At 40.5% G+C, this 19,042-nt stretch overlaps 1 protein-coding gene across 1 annotated transcript; it reads left to right on the top strand.

Annotated features, from left to right (window-relative positions):
- The first annotated feature begins 495 nt into the window (after window positions 1–495).
- On the top strand, window positions 496–18,571 carry RLIG1 (RNA 5'-phosphate and 3'-OH ligase 1). Its single transcript, XM_063447130.1, has 7 exons — window positions 496–627; window positions 6,183–6,300; window positions 9,990–10,085; window positions 13,976–14,092; window positions 15,279–15,473; window positions 17,259–17,425; window positions 18,173–18,571. The coding sequence occupies exons 1-7, from the start codon at window positions 538–540 to the stop codon at window positions 18,356–18,358; spliced, it is 969 nt and encodes a 322-aa protein (XP_063303200.1). The 5' UTR covers window positions 496–537; the 3' UTR covers window positions 18,359–18,571.
- The last annotated feature ends 471 nt before the right edge of the window (window positions 18,572–19,042 follow it).

Here is a 19,042-nt window from a genome sequence, read left to right as displayed (position 1 = left end):
ATCACGTGAAAAAAAGGTTAACACAAGTTACAGGTTATTTTTTTTTTCATTACTTTATTCAACGATACAATAGCCAATAGTGACAGTTCCTCTTTAAAATCCCATTTTGCATAGCACCTACAAATACATGGTTTTCCATGGTATTTATTTATTATGCAATGAACTTTAATCCATTTAAATCCTGATGACAAGTTCTGACCAAACTGGTGGTGATGTTGTGGAAATATAATTTATAATTCGGCATTTTTTTCCTCCAATTTAGCTATTTTAGTCTACAATTTAAATTAGGGTTTTCATTTCAACCCCAGTCCAAAATATAATGTATAAAACCTCATGGGACAATATTCCAGGACACTAGTTGTGGTTATTATTACTATGACCTACAGGACCATCAGTAGTAGAATGCCCAGGAATGATCAGCGCAGGAGGACAATAAAATCAAACTACATTTCCATGCATGCTTTGCGCTAAAATCATTCGCGCCGCTGATTGGTTGATTCGGGGTAAAGGCGGAAGTGGTTTGAGGCTGGAGGAGAGATGAGCAGGTTGGGTGCAGTGCAGCAGAAGATCCCCTGCATCTTCACTACCCAGGTGAAGAACGAGCCCTCCTCCAAGCGGGAGCATCAGGTACATGCTCTGATAGAGGCAGCATGGAGAATAGCATCCTTTATACTGCCTGCTTCAGCATATAAACAAAACACTCCACTAAAAGCCATAGGTTCTGTGTTAGAACTACAACTCCCAGCATGCCTTGCCATCCCCAAGGCTGTAAAATCATCCTGGGAGTTGTAGTTTTGCAACAACTGTCACACTTCTCTGCCTTTTCAGTGTATGTGAATATGAGAGATTGACTAATGTCAAATCCCCACCAGCTGTTACAGAAATACAAATCCATAATGCTATGTCAAATTGCAGAGTGGCACAGCATTGTGGGAGTTATTGTCCAATAATATATACATATATATATATATATATATATATATTTAATTTTTTTGCCCATTACTTGGTTTATATAGTGTATAGATAAGCTTTGAAATTCAGTTAAAGCAAAAAAAATAAAAACAAGGTGTGCCAAAATATTAGCCATTCTTGATCTTAGAAGGTTACAAGATTTGTAGCGCATTGTTGCATTTATGTATACAATACACAACTACAAATACATAAAACTGAAAAATGTACATTAGAAGTTTAAATGAGAAATTACGCGTACAGGGATGGATTTACTCACAGGGTATTCTCCAAAAGTTAGTATCATATTTTAGTCTTAATGGGCTCAGCCTGTTTACTCTTTTAAGAAGTTGTGCAAAGGCCAGTTTTGTAAGCACACTGTTAACAGCAGTCACAAAATGTATAAATAGTAAGCCATCACAAAGAGCTTAGATTGAAACATTGACAGTTATGAATATCTTGCATTAATTTTTTTCCAGGCCTTTAGGGTATGTTTTTTTTTTATAAAAAAAACAAAACTGTTTTTATATAGACTTATAGATCTAATTCTTTCTCCATTATAATTTTGTCTAGTGATGTACCGAACGGTTCGCTGGCGAATAGTTCCTGGCGAACATAGCATGTTCGCCACTGTGAGCGAACACATGCGATGTTCGGTCCGCCCTCTATTCTTTATCATTGAGTAAACTTTGACCCTGTACCTCACAGTCAGCAGACACATTCCAGCCAATCAGCAGCACACCCTCCCTAGCAGACCCTCCCACCTACTGGACAGCATCCATTTTAGATTAATTCGGAAGCGGCAACCATTTTATTTTATTTTTTCAATTTATTATTATTTTTTTTTTCAGTGCATATAAAAGTTACAAGCAGATACTCCCCCCCAGACACTCTGTATTACTGCAGATACACTCCCCCCCCCAGACACTCTGTATTACTGCAGATACACTCCCCCCCCCAGACACTCTGTATTACTGCAGATACACTCCCCCCAGACACTCTGTATTACTGCAGATACACTCCCCCCCAGACACTCTGTATTACTGCAGATACACTCCCCCCCAGACACTCTGTATTACTGCAGATACACTCCCCCCAGACACTCTGTATTACTGCAGATACACCCCCCCAGACACTCTGTATTACTGCAGATACACCCCCCCCAGACACTCTGTATTACTGCAGATACACCCCCCCCAGACACTCTGTATTACTGCAGATACACTCCCCCCAGACACTCTGTATTACTGCAGATACACTTCCCCCCAGACACTCTGTATTACTGCAGATACACTCCCCCCAGACACTCTGTATTACTGCAGATACTCCCCCCAGACACTCTGTATTACTGCAGATACTCCCCCCCAGACACTCTGTATTACTGCAGATACTCCCCCCCAGACACTCTGTATTACTGCATATACTCCCCCCCAGACACTCTGTGTTACTGCAGATACTCCCCCCCCCCCAGACACTCTGTGTTACTGCAGATACTCACCCCCAGACACTCTGTGTTACTGCAGATACTCACCCCCAGACACTCTGTGTTACTGCAGATACTCCCCCCCCAGACACTCTGTATTACTGCAGATACTCCCCCCCCCCAGACACTCTGTATTACTGCAGATACTCCCCCCCCCCCAGGCACTCTGTATTACTGCAGATACTCCCCCCCCCCAGGCACTCTGTATTACTGCAGATACTCCCCCCAGGCACTCTGTATTACTGCAGATACTCCCCCCCCAGGCACTCTGTATTACTGCAGATACTCCCCCCCCAGGCACTCTGTATTACTGCAGATACTCCCCCCCAGGCACTCTGTATTACTGCAGATACTCCCCCCCAGGCACTCTGTATTACTGCAGATACTCCCCCCCAGGCACTCTGTATTACTGCAGATACTCCCCCCCAGGCACTCTGTATTACTGCAGATACTCCCCCCCCAGGCACTCTGTATTACTGCAGATACTCCCCCCCAGGCACTCTGTATTACTGCAGATACTCCCCCCCCAGGCACTCTGTATTACTGCAGATACTCCCCCCCCCCCAGGCACTCTGTATTACTGCAGATACTCCCCCCCCCAGGCACTCTGTATTACTGCAGATACTCCCCCCCCCCAGGCACTCTGTATTACTGCAGATACTCCCCCCCCCCAGGCACTCTGTATTACTGCAGATACTCCCCCCCAGGCACTCTGTATTACTGCAGATACTCCCTCCAGACACTCTGTATTACTGCAGATACTCCCTCCAGACACTCTGTATTACTGCAGATACTCCCTCCAGACACTGTGTTCTTTGGAATTTTCCCACGCTGTGTAAAATGACAAAGAGCACTCTGATTGGCTTAAACCAGCCAATCAGAGTGTTCTTAGCCTAATTGCAGGGCGTGGCAAGGCTTTATAAGCCTTCCCCCGCCCTGCAGAGCTCAGTTGGGGTGGGTGACTAGAGGCTTGGGGACCCCTAGTCACCTTTGATTGGGGGGGGGGGATTTTTATTTAGGGCCCCCACCCACCACTCAGGGGTGGGGGCTGGAGGGGGACAGTAGGTCCCACCGTTATTGTTTTTTTAGGGCCCCCACCCACCGCTCAGGGGTGGGGTCCAGGGGGGGAGGACAGTAGGTCCCCCCCCTCATTATTTTTATGGCCCCCACCCAACGTGCAGGGGTGGGGGCTGGGGGGGAGGACAGTAGGTCCCCCCCTCATTATTTTTATGGCCCCCACCCAACGTGCAGGGGTGGGGGCTGGGGGGGAGGACAGTAGGTCCCCCCCCTCATTATTTGTATGGCCCCCACCCACCGCGGAGGGGTGGGGGCAGGGGGAGGACAGTAGGTCCTCCCCCCATTGTGATTTATGGCCCCCCACCCACTGCGCAGGGGTGGGGGCCAGGGGGGAGGACAGTAGGTCCCCCCCTCATTATTTTTATGGCCCCCACCCACTGCGTGGGGGTGGGGGCGGGGGGAGGACAGTGGGAACCCCCTCATTGTGATTTATGGCCCCCACCCACCACGCAGGGGTGGGGGCCGGGAGGGAGGACAGTAGGCCCCCCTCCCCATTATTTTTATGGCCCCCACACACCGCACAGAGGTGGGGGCAGGGGGAGGACAGTAGGACCCCCCTTCATTATTTTTATGGCCCCCACCCACCACGCAGGGGTGGGGGTGGGGGTAGGGGGAGGACATTAGGTCCTCCCCCCAGTGTGTATCAGGGTCCCTAAGGACAGGTGTCAATCCATATCTGCCAAGTGACCCTATGTAGGGGGAACAGTCCCTATTCTGCTCTGTGTCAGTGTGTATCAGGGATCCTTAGGATAGGTGTCAATCCATATCTGCCAAGTGACCCTATGTAGGGGGAACAGTCCCTATTCTGCTCTGTGTCAGTGTGTATCAGGGTCTCTGAGGACAGGTGTCCATCCATATGTCAAGGTGTCAATATGTCATATGTCAGGTGTCAATCCATATCCATTGTGATTTAGGAATGTTAGGTGATTTATGCCCTTTATGGATTAAAACCAGACTCTGTGTAATTTTCCATGGGAGTTTTGCCATGGATCCCCCTCCGGCATGCCACAGTCCAGGTGTTAGTCCCCTTGAAACAACTTTTCCATCACTATTGTGGCCAGAAAGAGTCCCTGTGGGTTTTAAAATTCGCCTGCCCATTGAAGTCTATGGCGGTTCGCCCGGTTCGCCGGTTCGCGAACGTTTGTGGAAGTTCTCGTCCGCCGTTCGCGAACCGAAAATTTTGTGTTCGCGACATCACTAATTTTGTCCTCCGTTCATACAGCGCAGCCCTCACCCTAGCTAAACAGTCCTACTTTTCCTCTCTCATTAGTTCATGCTCCCGCAATCCTAGACATCTCATATCTGTCTCCCCTTGTCTTGTGTCTTCCTTAACACACATCTTCAACTGCTCTCTTTCTTCTGGTGGGGTCCCATCTCCCCTTAAACATGCTACTGTTTTACTTGTCCTCAAAAAGCCATCTCTTGACCCAACTTCCCCCTCCAAATATCATCCCATATCCCTGCTCCCTTTTTCCTCAAAGCTTTTGGAAAGACTTGTCTTTACCCGTCTGACTTGCTTTCTCAATTCCAACTCTCTCCTTGACCCACTTCAGTCTGGATTCCGCCCCCTCCACTCCACAAAGACTGCTCTGTTTTGAGTTGCCTTTCTTCTATCTCTGACTGGATGTCATCCCGCTTTCTGAAACTCAATCTCTCTAAAACTGAGTTTCTTATTTTTCCTACTCGTAACACTGATCCTCCTCATTCACTCTCCCTGCAGGTTAATGGTACCTGCCTCACTTCATCCTTTCAAGCTTGCAGTCTTGGTGTAATTTGGGATCCTGGCCTCACCTTTGCACCTCATGTCCAGTCTTGTGCTTCTTAAGCAAGATGCTGCCAAGAAGCTTGTTCATGCTCTATTAATCTCTTGCATTGATTAACTGCAATTCTCTCCTAATTGGTCTCCCCAGAAGCCGAAATGCCCCCCTACTATCTGTGATGAATGCTGCTGCCAGGCTGATCTTTCTCTCCTGTCGCTCCTCTCACACCTCATCCCTTTGTCGATCCTTACACTGGCTTCCTGTACCCTACAGGTGTCAATTTAAAATAATAACCCATGCCTATAAAGCTCTAACCAACTCCAGCCCTTTTTACATTTCTTCACTGATTCATAGTATGCCCCCTATCGGTCTCTCCTCACTACTAGTAACCTTCTCCTGCTCGCACCCTTACTGTAAATTCACGCCTGCAAGACTTCTCACGGCGACTCCTTTCCTTTGGAACAGCCTGCCTCCCCGTGTCAGACTCTCCCCTAGTCTTCAATCCTTTTAAGAAGTCTCTCAAAACCCATCTTTTTAGGAATGCTTAGGGCCTCCAAGAGTAACTTCTATCTCTTAATCCTTCCTCTTGCTCTCTCCTAAAGTGCCACACTCCACATTCACCTCCAGTTCTGCTACTTTCCTACCACATCTATTTGCTGTCTCCCTCAATACCCTTACTATTGTGTATTTATACCCCACCTCCTCTAGATTGTAAGCTTGTTTGAGCAGGGTTCTTAACTATCTGTTGTTCCTGTTACACTTTGTTATTGTCTCATTTGGTAAATTCCCGGAATAAGCTGGCACTATATAAGTACTAATAATATATTGCACCTGTGTGCTAGACACCATTAATTCTGTAGAAAGCGGAGTGATTTCATACTATAATTTTATTTTAATGTATTTATTTACTGTAGGCATTCAAAGTTGTAGCCACAGAAACTCTTAGTGCTGCGGCCCAAGATTCTGATGTTTATAGTGCAGTGCCCACTGAGAAGGTGGATGGGACATGCTGCTATGTTACAAAACACAAAGGTAATGAATGACTAATACTCCACTGTGTGGTTCTGTTACATATATACAATTAAATACTATTCCTACTATATTCACGTATGTACTTTCTCCATGTGGGAGCACCCAATCCTTATGTACTTAATGCAGTATTACGTGTCAATGCATATTTCAGTCCGTAGCTTCCGTTTATCCATTTTCATCTTTTTAGACATATTGAGATCTGTGTCTTGCTATGAATTTTGTTTATTGACAAGTAGTAGTTGGTTTTTGTTAGTGTCAAGTAGATTTTTGTTAGGGATACACCTAAATTTCAGTTGCCAACATTTTTGGCCGAAAATGGGCCTATCCCATTTCAGCCGAAAATAGGGCAGATTGACTTGTCGGGTCCTCGGTCTATGAGGCCCCTCCTGTCTGCCCGGAGAGAGAGCCAGTACAGTCTGCAGTTCCACACGGTGTGAGCTGCAGACTGTGCTGTATGTCGCGATCTCTGGCCAGTCAGAGCGTTGCTGCGGATTACCATGGCAACGCTCTGACTTCTGGATATCGCAAGATATCAGCACATTCTGCAGACTGTAGTGACAGCCCACTGGACCACCGGGGAATGAAACGTATTACGAACATCCTCCCTCAGTCACTGTCGCCCCTCTGTCACCAGTCACTCTGTCACCAGTCGCCTCCTCCCTCACTATGCCACCTGTCACCCCCTCACTCACTCTGCCACCCCCTCCCTCCCACGCTCTGCCACCTGTCACCCCCTCACTCTGCCATCCCTATCCCACCCCACGCTATGTGCCCTATACACCCTACATCCCTAGCCTACCCCACACTATGTGCCTAACACACTCTACATTTAGAACATTCATAAGGAACTGCACTCATTCCCATCAATCTGAGCCAGGGTGCTTAACTAAACCAGAACCAAGCACAAAGTTCCAATGGCAATGATGTAGGATACAAAAAAGGTTCCATGACTATTTAAAATCACCAAAATAATCATGGGGCTGCTTGCAATAACCCTTAATTTTTTTTTTTTTAAAACTAGCACTAAAGCTAATTAAGCAACTTAATAGAAGCAACACTTATATTGCCTTGCTGTCTGAATTCATTCACTCTTTTTTTTATAATTATGAAATGCAGTGGCTGTATAAATTCTCTTCTAGAAAACTGTGATACAGCATTTTTAGATAGTCTATTTATGATGACATTTCATACATCTGTCATTTTGTAGAAAACAAAGCAAAATCAAACAAATAAACACTAATAGTTATTTGTTAAAGAGATTTCAAGGTAAAAATAGCCAAACTGGAACATTCTGTGAGTCAGTGATGCTTCCGATTCGGCTACTCTGACCTCAATTGGAAATTTTACTTCAAATTCTCACTTTGGTGAATAGCCCTGAAAGTAACCTCTAAATTGTTCTGGACTTGTATTCGTGGCTCGATTATCACCTTAAAGGGTTGATCTAAGGACCATCACAGATTGCATAATTACAAAGTGTATGGTATACAGAACACTCTGCATCAACTATGAGCTCTGAGAGCCGGTTAGAACGGCAGAAATTTTAGAAATACAAAAAAAAACTGATGCAACTCTCAGCCAGCCAACCGGAACTGTCAGTCCACTCCGTTTCGGTTGCCTGATGTTTGTCCACATTGTGTGTTATTTGCACTCAGTTCGGGCTGATCTCTATCCTCCCTAAAGATAGAGCTGAGTTGTAGACCGCGGAGCACTCTAGACAGTTATGTGTAAACTGATGGCTGCTGAGATTTGGTGCTATCTGTTTAAATGGTCACTTATCCTATATTATGAGTAAAACGGCTCCTCGTGAATAAACTACTTATCCCATGATCACTGCTGTTTATTGGATAAGAATAGACCCCAATCGCCAGGATAATGCACCACCAATTGGAGTCTCTCTTTCACATGTGGAGTCTCCCTGTAGCTTCAGGAGGCTCTTGCAGGGTCTAGTAAGCTATTAACATAGCAGGGGATATGAAAATCTTAATTAAACAGAACTTGCAATAAAGAAAGCCTAAATAGGGCTCTCTTTACAGGAAGTGTTTATGGAAGGCTGTGCAAGTCACATGCAGGGAGGTGTGACTAGGGTTCATAAACAAAGGGATTTAACTCCTAAATGGCAGAGGATTGAGCAGTGATGCTGCAGGGGCATGTTCTATACACCAAAACTGCTTCATTAAGCTAAAGTTGTTCAGGTGACTATAGTGTCCCTTTAATAATATTCCTATTAAACCTGTTGTAATAAGTGAAGCTTTATAAATAACATTTTATTCATCCATCCAAAATACTGGCAGAGCTAGAGATACAATGTTATTTGTAGCTTCTATTTTTATCTTTCTCTTCTTGAGACAAATTACAATACAAATAGGAGCATTGGCCATTCAGTCTGACATCCGCATCCCACAATGCACAGCTTCACACACCATTTTGGTAATGCTATCTTCATTCTTTATATGTTAGCATCTCCCACACCCAATAGAGCAAATAAAAAGCTGCTGAATTTGTGGCCTGTTATTCTACACCATAATAGACATAAATCTAACAAATCGGTCCATCAATATTAAAAAGCTGTATTCCTGGCACCATAGCTCCTTCTGCCTCCCCCCTTTTTTTTCACCCACTCCCCAACCTTCACCCAGGTGAACTTTTTCCAGCGCCAATCTTCCTTGGTGCTGGGTCCTGGATCTCTCCCCCCCCCCCCCCCCCCCCCCAACGGCTTCTGATGAGCGGGTGCTAATGCACAGCAAATGCCACGCGCGCATTAGACCCTCCCCATAGGAAAGCATTGAATCAATACTGTCTGGTAGATTAACATGCTTAACATTGCAGCACAGGTGCAAAAGGGACACAGCACCCAGACCACTTAAATGAGCGAAGTGGTCTGGGTGCCTACAGTGTCCCTTTAAAGTCTTACTTCAGGTCTGTGAAATTCAGCAGAAAGAAATGCATGAAAAACACGAATATCCGTTCACAAAATTGGGTATGGGAGATGTTATTACATATTTTCCTACTACTGAGATCATGACCATCGCATTCCCAAAATAATGTGTGAAGCTGTGAGGTGGGATGCTGAAGTCAATCTAAATAGCCAATGCTTGTCGGAAGTAGTGAAACATAAAAAATAGATGCTTCAAATAACATTGTATCTTTAGCTCTGCCTGTATTTTGGATGGATGAGTAACATTTATTTATTAAGTTTCACTTACTAATCCTGGCACAAACATTAAATAAGAAATTGAGCTAGGATTCTAACTCTACATCAGCATGTCAAGGCTGTCCCAAGAATTGGAGACCCACAATGCTGCCCCTTAGTTAAAGGAATCTAAAGAATGGGATTTGGCCTCACTCATGACAGATCTATCTGTAGTTTAGCCTTGTTGTTATCAGTGAAACCTGTGATTCAAGGATCTTTTAAACAGCTGACATCCAGGATATACTGGCCATCATTAAGGCAGTTAAAGTGTACCCTTTACACACTAGATTTCAAACTTTAAAAAGAAAAAACATTTTGTTTTTGAATCGTTCATTAAGGTTAACATTCCTTCCTTATGAGCGAATAGATGTGTTTATTAACTCCTGATAATAATTGGATACTTTTTCCTTTTATCATACTGCTTCAAGGAAGGTTGTGCTCTTGCAAATCACACGTCATTTGATTTTCTTTTCTGTAATCTAATTTTATTTTGCTGCAGGTATTCCATATCTCTGGGCACGACTGGATAGGAAACCATCAAAACCAGCAGAAAAAAGATTTAAAAAACACGTTCTTACAAAAGGAATTTCAAAGGGTTAGTCTGCGTATTTTAATGCATTAATAATTTGCAAGTTCTCCTGTTCTATATGAAATCACAGTTTTGAGTTACAGGTAGTACAGTAAATAATTGATTTAACCATTAAAGGAACACTATAGTCACCTAAACAACTTAGGCTTAACAAAGCAGTTTTAGTGTATAGATCATGTCTCTCAGGTGTTACTGCTCAATTCACTGCCATTTAGGAGTTGCATCACTTTGTTTCTGTTTATGCAGCCCTAGCCACGCCTCCCCTGGCTATGATTGACAGAGCCTGCAATGAAAAAAAACTGGTTTCACTTTCAATCAGATGTAATTTACCTTGAACAATTTTATAGCTTGCTCTGTAAGTTAAATTTTAATCACATACAGGAGGATCGTGCAGGGTCTAGCAAGCTATTAACATAGCAGGGGATACGAAAATCTAAATTAAACGGAACTTGCAATAAAGAAAGGATAAACTTTAGATGACTCTTTACAGGAAGTGTTTATGGAAGGCTGTGCAAGTCACATGCAGCTCGGTGTGACTAGGGTTCATAAACAAAGTGATTTAACTCCTAAATGGCAGATGATTGAGCAGTGAGGCTGCAGGGGTATGTTCTATACACCAAAACTGCTTCATTAAGCTAAAGTTGTTCAGGTGACTATAGTGTTCCTTTAACTTGTCTAAATGGAAGTTGATCTAAAATATAACTGTTGGTGGTATTAAAGCAATCACGCTGATAGGCTCTTGGTTAAGATCATACCTTAAGTGTAAAACATTGTTAACCTTTTCAATTCACTGTATGCTTATTTTGCTTAACAATGGCACATGCTGCACATATATGATAAAAAGTATGCTTTACCAGTAAGAAATTCTGCCCCATCTTTCCCCATCATTCCATTCATAAAATGATCTGATTATTGTGTTATACTACAGGTATTACATATATTTCTATAGAATTTGCAAACATTAAAATATTTATTAAATGGTTTTTTTCTGCACTAATTCAAATAAACTGTTCATCTACAAAAGAAAAGACTGCACATTATACAACTCTAATACCGTAAAGCTATTCATTATCAGCACACTAAGCTGAAAATGACAAAACAAACTGCTAAAGATTAAGTTAATCTTGACACTAGTCCTATCATTTATTTCTACTGGATTTCCACATTGGTTTTAATCCTTTTTTTTTTTTTTTTTTCATTTTTTTTTCTTTCATTTACAGTTAAATGTACCATACATCCAAATGTTTAATTTTTACCTATATTCTGGCTTTTTTTTTTTTTTTCTTTCATTAGTTACTCTTTGTGAATAACAATAATAATTTGCACTTGTTCATGGATGATGATGTCAGCAGCATAATTTTTGCAATAGATATTACCACAAAGTGTATGTATATGATCTTTGCTCATGTTAAAGGTCATTATAGGTACCCAACTGGTCAGGGGGCAGTGCCCCTATCAATTTAACCCTGCATTGGTAATTATTGCAGTTATTGATAAACTGCAATAATTACCTTGCAGAGTTAACTCCACCTCTAGTCGCTGTCTAACAGTCTGTCTATGCATGAGGACATCCAGAGTCCTATGGGGTTGTCCTAATGTGCTCGCCACGCATGCGCATTAGGACCGCCTACGTCAGGGGGAGGAGGGGCAGAAGTGGTGCCTGGCGCTGGATTCATGTAAGTGACAAAATTGTTCTGAGCTGCAGGAGAAGTACTGTAGGGTACGATACTTTTTTTTTTCTTTGTATTCTTAGCCTATAGTTTCCCTTGAAGTGTTTTTAAAGTTTGGTAGCCACCCTGCATTCCAAAATAATATTTCTGTAGATTGCTCCACGTTTAGCACTTTGCAGTAGAATTCCTCATTATACATTGACTAATGTTATCTGTTTGTGAAAGGTCAGAATTTGTACAATGATCTGGGTTATGACAATGCAAAAAACATTATCTATCCTGCATGCAATCCAGCTATAATGCATTGTTGACCTTGTTGTATTAAAAGGTTCACCAGTGCTCTTTTAGTTTTTTTTTTTTACTTGTTATAAAATATTACTGTCCACTGAAAATCACTTTACGTGGTCATACGTCATTATAAAACAATGGACTATTTCCTCTACAGAAAAATCCCAGTAATATCTCCTCTTCTCTCATCTTACAAAACATCCTCGGCCTGTTCTTCAGCTCGTCAAACATCTCATATTACTTATGCACAAAGTAAATTTTAAACTTTGCATAGTAACATTTACATTGTAGTAATTCTGTCTTCACTGTTCTATATAAAACCAGTAAGGATTGTGTTTTATCTTATTTCTAATTTGTATTTGTTTATTGGATGTATTTATTCCTTGTATGACATATGTTGGTTTATACAAGGATTATTGCCCAGGAAATAGTTTGTGGATTTTGTACATTTTTTTTTTTAAGTTCTATATATGTGTTGAATATATACAATAAGCTACTTGTTATTCCTTTTGGGTGTGCTCCTTATTGATTTAATATATATTGTATTCTTGGACTCTATGAGTGAGCACCTGTTTCTTCCATTTTTTTTTATTTAATATTTGTAATTTTATTTATTATTTTCTGTTTTTTGTATATTCTTTTCACACAAGTGTGCCCTCCTAGTTAATTAGCTCTTTTCACTGATGTATATGTCAGAATGTCTCCTATTTATCCATAACATTCCTCTACCTGCCATCCATCTAGTTAGTAATTCTTGCACCAATGTCATCTGCTGTCATACGTGACCTCTTTTGTTCACAGTGACACATTGCCATCTAACACTAATATGTTGTGGAAAGTGTTTTAATGTGTTTATCATGGCACTCCAGACAGGCTGTATCCTGCATCTTAATCCTGTTTCAGCTAATGATACGGGATAAATGGTAAGGTCTGCACTGGTACCTCTCCGATACCTGGGGATACCTAATAATGAGTAACGGGTAAGATGCAACATTACCAAGTGCTACCACAACAAGTGCAAATACTCCCTTAATCTGAATCCTACAGGGCACTCCTGATTTTTGGATCCGGTCCCCCTGTAGTTCCCTGGTGTCCTGCTTTTTGGGGGCACAGGAAACTGTCCCCAACATTGATAGCAAAAGCACACCAACAGAGTTGGGAGGTATGCATTTGAGAAGGAAGTATTTCTAGCATAAGGGGCGAGGTTAGGGAGGCTTGATTATGGTGCAGCATTCAGCAAAACAGATTCAAAAACTATAAGTATGTGAGAACGCAAACATTACAGCATGTTAATGAGGACAAAATCTATTAAAGTTGTATTGATGCCCGGAGTGTCCCTTTAACACTCCCTGTGCTTGCCTGGAGTGTCCCTTTAACACCCCCTGTGCTTGCCTGGAGTGTCCCTTTAACACTCCCTGTGCTTGCCTGGAGTGTCCCTTTAACACTCCTTGTGCTTGCCTGGAGTGTCCCTTTAACACTCCTTGTGCTTGCCTGGAGTGTCCCTTTAACACTCCTTGTGCTTGCCTGGAGTGTCCCTTTAACACTCCTTGTGCTTGCTCTGCTAAATATTATGGAAAATGCTTTTCTTTCAGGTTGATTTGCTCCACTCAAAATTCCACCTGTCACACTGTTTATATTCACAGAACTAACCAACATAGCCTTTTATCACCTGTCTAAACTACACAAGTACACCCACTCCTTTACCCACCTATTTGCACAATTCCTCAAAGTATGAGGGAAAAAATATTTCTCTGACATGAACACTGAGTGTTATCACATAGAACTGATAAAATGCTTGAAGTCCCAGACTCCCATTAATATCAGGTTGAATAATTTTAGCAGTCTTGATATTTTTTCTGAGATCTGCATTAAACTTCAGTGGTTTCAAACTGCCTTAACATAAGATTTGTAATTTTTTTTTTCTTCTTTCATGTTCAGACTTCGATTGGAAGGTTGATGAGGACTTCAAAGAAGTTCCTGAGTTTTGGATTCCAGCAAAAGAAGTAAAACTGTGTAATGGGAAACCTTACCCAGATGAGAATGGACACATTCCAGGTGCGTAATCCCATCAATGGCATCACATAGTACAATACAGACTGTGTACCCTAACCCTCACAAACGTATTGTGTAATATAAAAGCTATATATCGGTGTGGCGTCTATTGGAAATAATGCCCTTGTAGGGATCATGGATACATTTCTAAACTATAAAAAGATTTATAACAATGTCTCCCGAACCTTTCAATTGCATTATTTCTCTTAATACACATTCACTGTTATGTGCCTGTGGGTTGTACACAAACTAGCATGTTATTTAAACAAGTAATTTTTAATGTACCAACGTGTAAAATCAGTTTATTTTTGTTATTATATTCGGCGTATTCTGTCCATCATGATAACTCTCACTGGGAATCTGTGAATCCAATGTAAAAATTGACGTAAAGTGTAAATACTGTGACATCATTGATAGTTAACCCCTTGAACACCAAAATAGAGAATTTTTAGAAAAAAATAAAAAAAATTCTTCATGCATTTTGCAGTATGAAATCTAGTCCATAAAGCCTCACTCACCCTCATTTAATCTCTAGTTATTACCAGCTTGTAGCAGAAAAAATGTATCTGCCATTAGACACTAGTCACTGATATAATGTATGTAAAGTTGCAGAAACTGTAAGCTCCAGCTGCTTTTTTAAACACTACAGGAAGTTTCACTGGGTGATGGCAGAGTGAATGGACTGTTAGCATTACAGAGATTGATTTATGATTGCTCTAGTCATTTTAAGCACCTTTTTATCTTAGAAATATGATTTAACTGTGGGCATTATCCTCAAATACATTCTTTTTACTTACAGTTTGAAATTTTTGGTAAGATGCACTGCTTTTAATGCATTCGGGGTCCTTACAAATATTTCTAAGAAGGTATTTGCCCATTCGTATGAATATATTTTTGTCACACCTACTGTATGTGAGAGAAATTGCATTTCTGCTTTTATGCTAACATTTCAGACCATTGCATTATAAAGGACACTGCTCTCTCTCTCCAAATCTCCATTACCCAAATACTTTTTATAAAGTACAAATAAAAAAAAAGTGTGCTTTTTTTTAATATTTACATTTTGTCTGCAAAGCAATCTGTATTCAAACTTGATGTAATGTTTTTTTTAAATGTTATGCTAATATTTCTTCAATCAGAAAGTGCTCGGTAGTGAAGGATTTAAGCATTATAATGTACGTTTCCACAGGTTGGGTGCCTGTTGAAAATCAAAAGCAATATTGCTGGCATTCATGTGTAGTAAACTACATAGCAGGGGTTGCCCTTGTGCTCAAACCTCACACAGAAGAATCAGAGTCCTTGGAAATATCCACTGTGCCCCTAGCAGATCTTCTGGAGCAAACACTGGAGCTTATCGGAACAAATATTAATGGCAATCCATACGGTGAGTCCCTTGGACAAGGAAAGAAATAATTCTGTTAATCACACTGTCAATAATAATCCATTCTTCAACTCCTCCGTCACTTTGTCTAAAATGAGATTCGCTATAAAAACAAAACAAACAAAGGAGCAAAACGGTGATATTCAGTCCAGTGGTTCTACACACCCCAGTCCTCAAGACAAACAAACGGTCCACGGTTTGTGCATTTTCCATTTCTGTTCCAGTGGAGATACTGGAAAACCTAGACCATTGGTGTGCCCTGAAGACTTGGGCTTGTAACCACTGATTTAGACAGTACATTTTCTGGAACTAGCGTTTTGATGGTTGTATGAGCTCTGAGTGCCATATGGATTTAGCTTGCTTGCTTTAACATGCTAAATTAAAAGAATTCAGAAATAAATAAATGTGTTCACTAGATTCATCAGAGTGCTCAAGGATGCTGGAACATAGGTACAAAAAGGCTTGTGAAAAGGAAAGTACAGCCTCTAGAATGTAAGCTCATTCCTGTACATCCAGTTGTCTGGTTACAATAACATGTCTGCTAGTCCACTCATTGTACAGCGCTACGGAATCTGATGGCGCTATATAAATAATAAAATAGTCTTTATCGTAAGAAACAAAAATTGCCAGGCTACTGTATAATTGTGGGGCGACTATTAAAGTTATTTAATTTTGTGGCCTTCCTGCAAGCCTTGTATCTGCATAGAGTATAAAATGACTATAGATGGCTTAGCTGGCTATATGATATCGAGGTATTTTGATAGACGTGGGGCTGAATACTATTTCCTCATTTTAAATGCACGGTAAAATTGCCATTTTAACATTTCATTATTCAACATTTAATTACTGGTAAAATAACTTTGGAGTGTTACCAGGACTAACATGTTAGAAATAATGTTGAACATCATATTCACTGTTTATATTTCAAATAAATTCTTCTAAAATGAAAAATGCTATATTTGTTCTCATTGTCTGTCTGTTTGCTGGGGGTGAGATCTTATTTGAAGGTTTTTTTTTTGTTTGTTTGTTTTTTCACAAGCCAGTCTAATGAAGAACAAATAAACAAACCACACTTTAAATATACAAGAGAAAGTTCGGTAACTAGTAAAGAAAAAATGTATATGATTTTAAAATAGCCATCATTTACTAGAGAAGAGATTGAAAATTGTAAATGGCTATTTAACAGTTATTTGTTCCCAGTACAGACAGTATAATTGACACACAAGAGGAACACTGAAAGATTCAGTGAACAAGCCTGTTATTACTTCAAGTACTCATATTTGCATTGATTACATTTTCAACCTTCGCCTGCAGAAATGTATGCTAATTGTCTATTTAACACTGGTACTTATTAGGTACACTTCACTTAACAAATGCCAAATGTAAAGCATGCTTGCATTTATGAATTTCTGTTGATCCACCTTATCTGTAAAATAAAACACAACTCACATTTTTTATGCATTGTGGGTTCCTTTATTTCAGCCAACAGAGAAGTCAGCATTTTGATACTTGGAAAAAGAAGTTCCAAACACTGCATTTTCAGTTGGCCTGAATCAAGGAACAATAGTTTAATTAATACATGTTTTGCATTTACATGTAATATACACCAGAAAACTGTTGGCTGATGTTTTCACGATAATTCTGACCGTCAATCTTATCTGATAATTCCAAAACTAGTATTTTGTTATTTTTCCAATATTCTATATGAAATTATTGTAGAAACACAGCCATTTTTAGATCCCATTTAAATTTGGTAGATTAAAATTGTTTTACTGGTGATGTTTGCAGGCATTGGAAACAAGAAGAATCCTATGCATTTCCTGGTTCCACATGGAGCATTTCAAATCCGGAATCTTCCAGCGCTAAATCATCACAGCCTGGTGTCTTGGTTTGATTGTGCAGAGGGTAAAGTTGAAGGAATAGTATGGCACTGCAACAATGGATCTTTAATAAAGGTATAGCTTCAAATTAATACTATTCATCAAGTACCACTACCTAGTAACTGAATTTGGTCTTCCCGTGGCCACTAGTCTTCTCCAGGTGAAATTGTCAATACTGATATCTACCAATCCAATGCTTCCCCACAGAGAAGCATCAGAGGGCTAGCATACATATGCAATAATTGCTGTGCTGCACTAATGAGCATCTCCCTCAGTGAATCTCTACTGGGAAAGTTGGTTCAAACGTCCCTAGTGCAAAGGTTGCAGGAAAAGGCCTCTGGTGCACAATGTCCTCTTTAAGATAGAATTGTGCTTATAATTATTTACTTTGCTTCCCAATGGGCTACCCCTTTTTGTTAAATGTTGGGAGATAACACTACAGTGAACACGGTTTATACCTCTATCTCTGGGAAGCACCTAATGAAGGGGTTTAGCAGAATTTAATGATATACTATGGTCTCATATTGTGTACCTCATTTGCCCTCCCTTCATCTTTAGCCATCCTACCTTTTCATCATACACTCTTGTTTCTAGCATTATTAAATATGCTTCTATCAGGTCACCACTTTTTTACATACTTGTACATCATAAGGTTTTTTTTATTACAAGTATTGAATATTTTACTTTTGTGAAACCATGTTCACCAGAACATGGGATACAGTATTTTAAATGATGTCCTTTTATATCTGATTTGATATTTATAGCAAAATAATCTAGCAGATAATTTTCACAACTCTTTTGATTACTATTTTTTTTTCCAAGCTTCATCGCCATCATCTTGGATTATGCTGGCCTTTACCGGACACTTGGCTGAATTCTAAACCTGTTTCCATCCATTTGGATTTGTGTAAATACGAATGTGAATCTGTATCAAACTCTTTATTTAGTCATCTTTCAAAGAAAGACGCTCAGCATTTTGACAGACTCCAAGATGTATCATTGGAATGAACAGACAAGAGAGGTTGACTTTCCACGTTCCAATATCAAGCTGTTAGCTGCACTTAAACTTTACTGAAACAGCCTGCTAATGTGACTTTTTATCTTCATTTTCTAGTTGAAATAACTTCAGAGGTATAGACAGTCTGTAATGCATAAATGTCAATTTTCAGATGAACAAAAATGTCAACATTAAAGCTCAATCTTGGCATCTGAATGTGTAAATATCTTATGTACCATATGCAGTGTATATGTGATTTTGTTCACTTTGCTTTTACCTGTACATAAGCTACAAATCTACTCTGTACAGGCTTGAAAACATCCAGGTCGGGCTACGGGCACAATGCAGTGCCCACTTAGTGCAGATGTTTGGTTTTAGCCAGACACTATGCCAGTATGTGGGGCATGTCCTGCTGGTATTATGGGAATTTACATTCCCAAAAATGCCAGTGAGATTCTTACAAATACACTTAAGGATCATTGTTCATTTATATTATACTTATTGTAATGGTCGGAAAAAAATTTTGGTGCCTTTCTGAGCTAACATGGCATTGCACACAACACCTTTTTCTGTACAAGAAACGTTTTGTAAATTTACATAGTTGTATTCTTTCATTTTGTACCCCATAGCAGCATTTGTATACATTGGTTAGTCATTGTAAGTGTTAACTAACCATTCCATGCTTTACTCCTGTT

This window comes from Pelobates fuscus, chromosome 3 (assembly GCF_036172605.1).
Source record: "Pelobates fuscus isolate aPelFus1 chromosome 3, aPelFus1.pri, whole genome shotgun sequence".
Classification (NCBI taxonomy): domain Eukaryota; kingdom Metazoa; phylum Chordata; class Amphibia; order Anura; family Pelobatidae; genus Pelobates; species Pelobates fuscus.
Note: the sequence above shows the minus strand (reverse complement) of the source record. Positions and strands in the feature narration are given on the sequence as shown.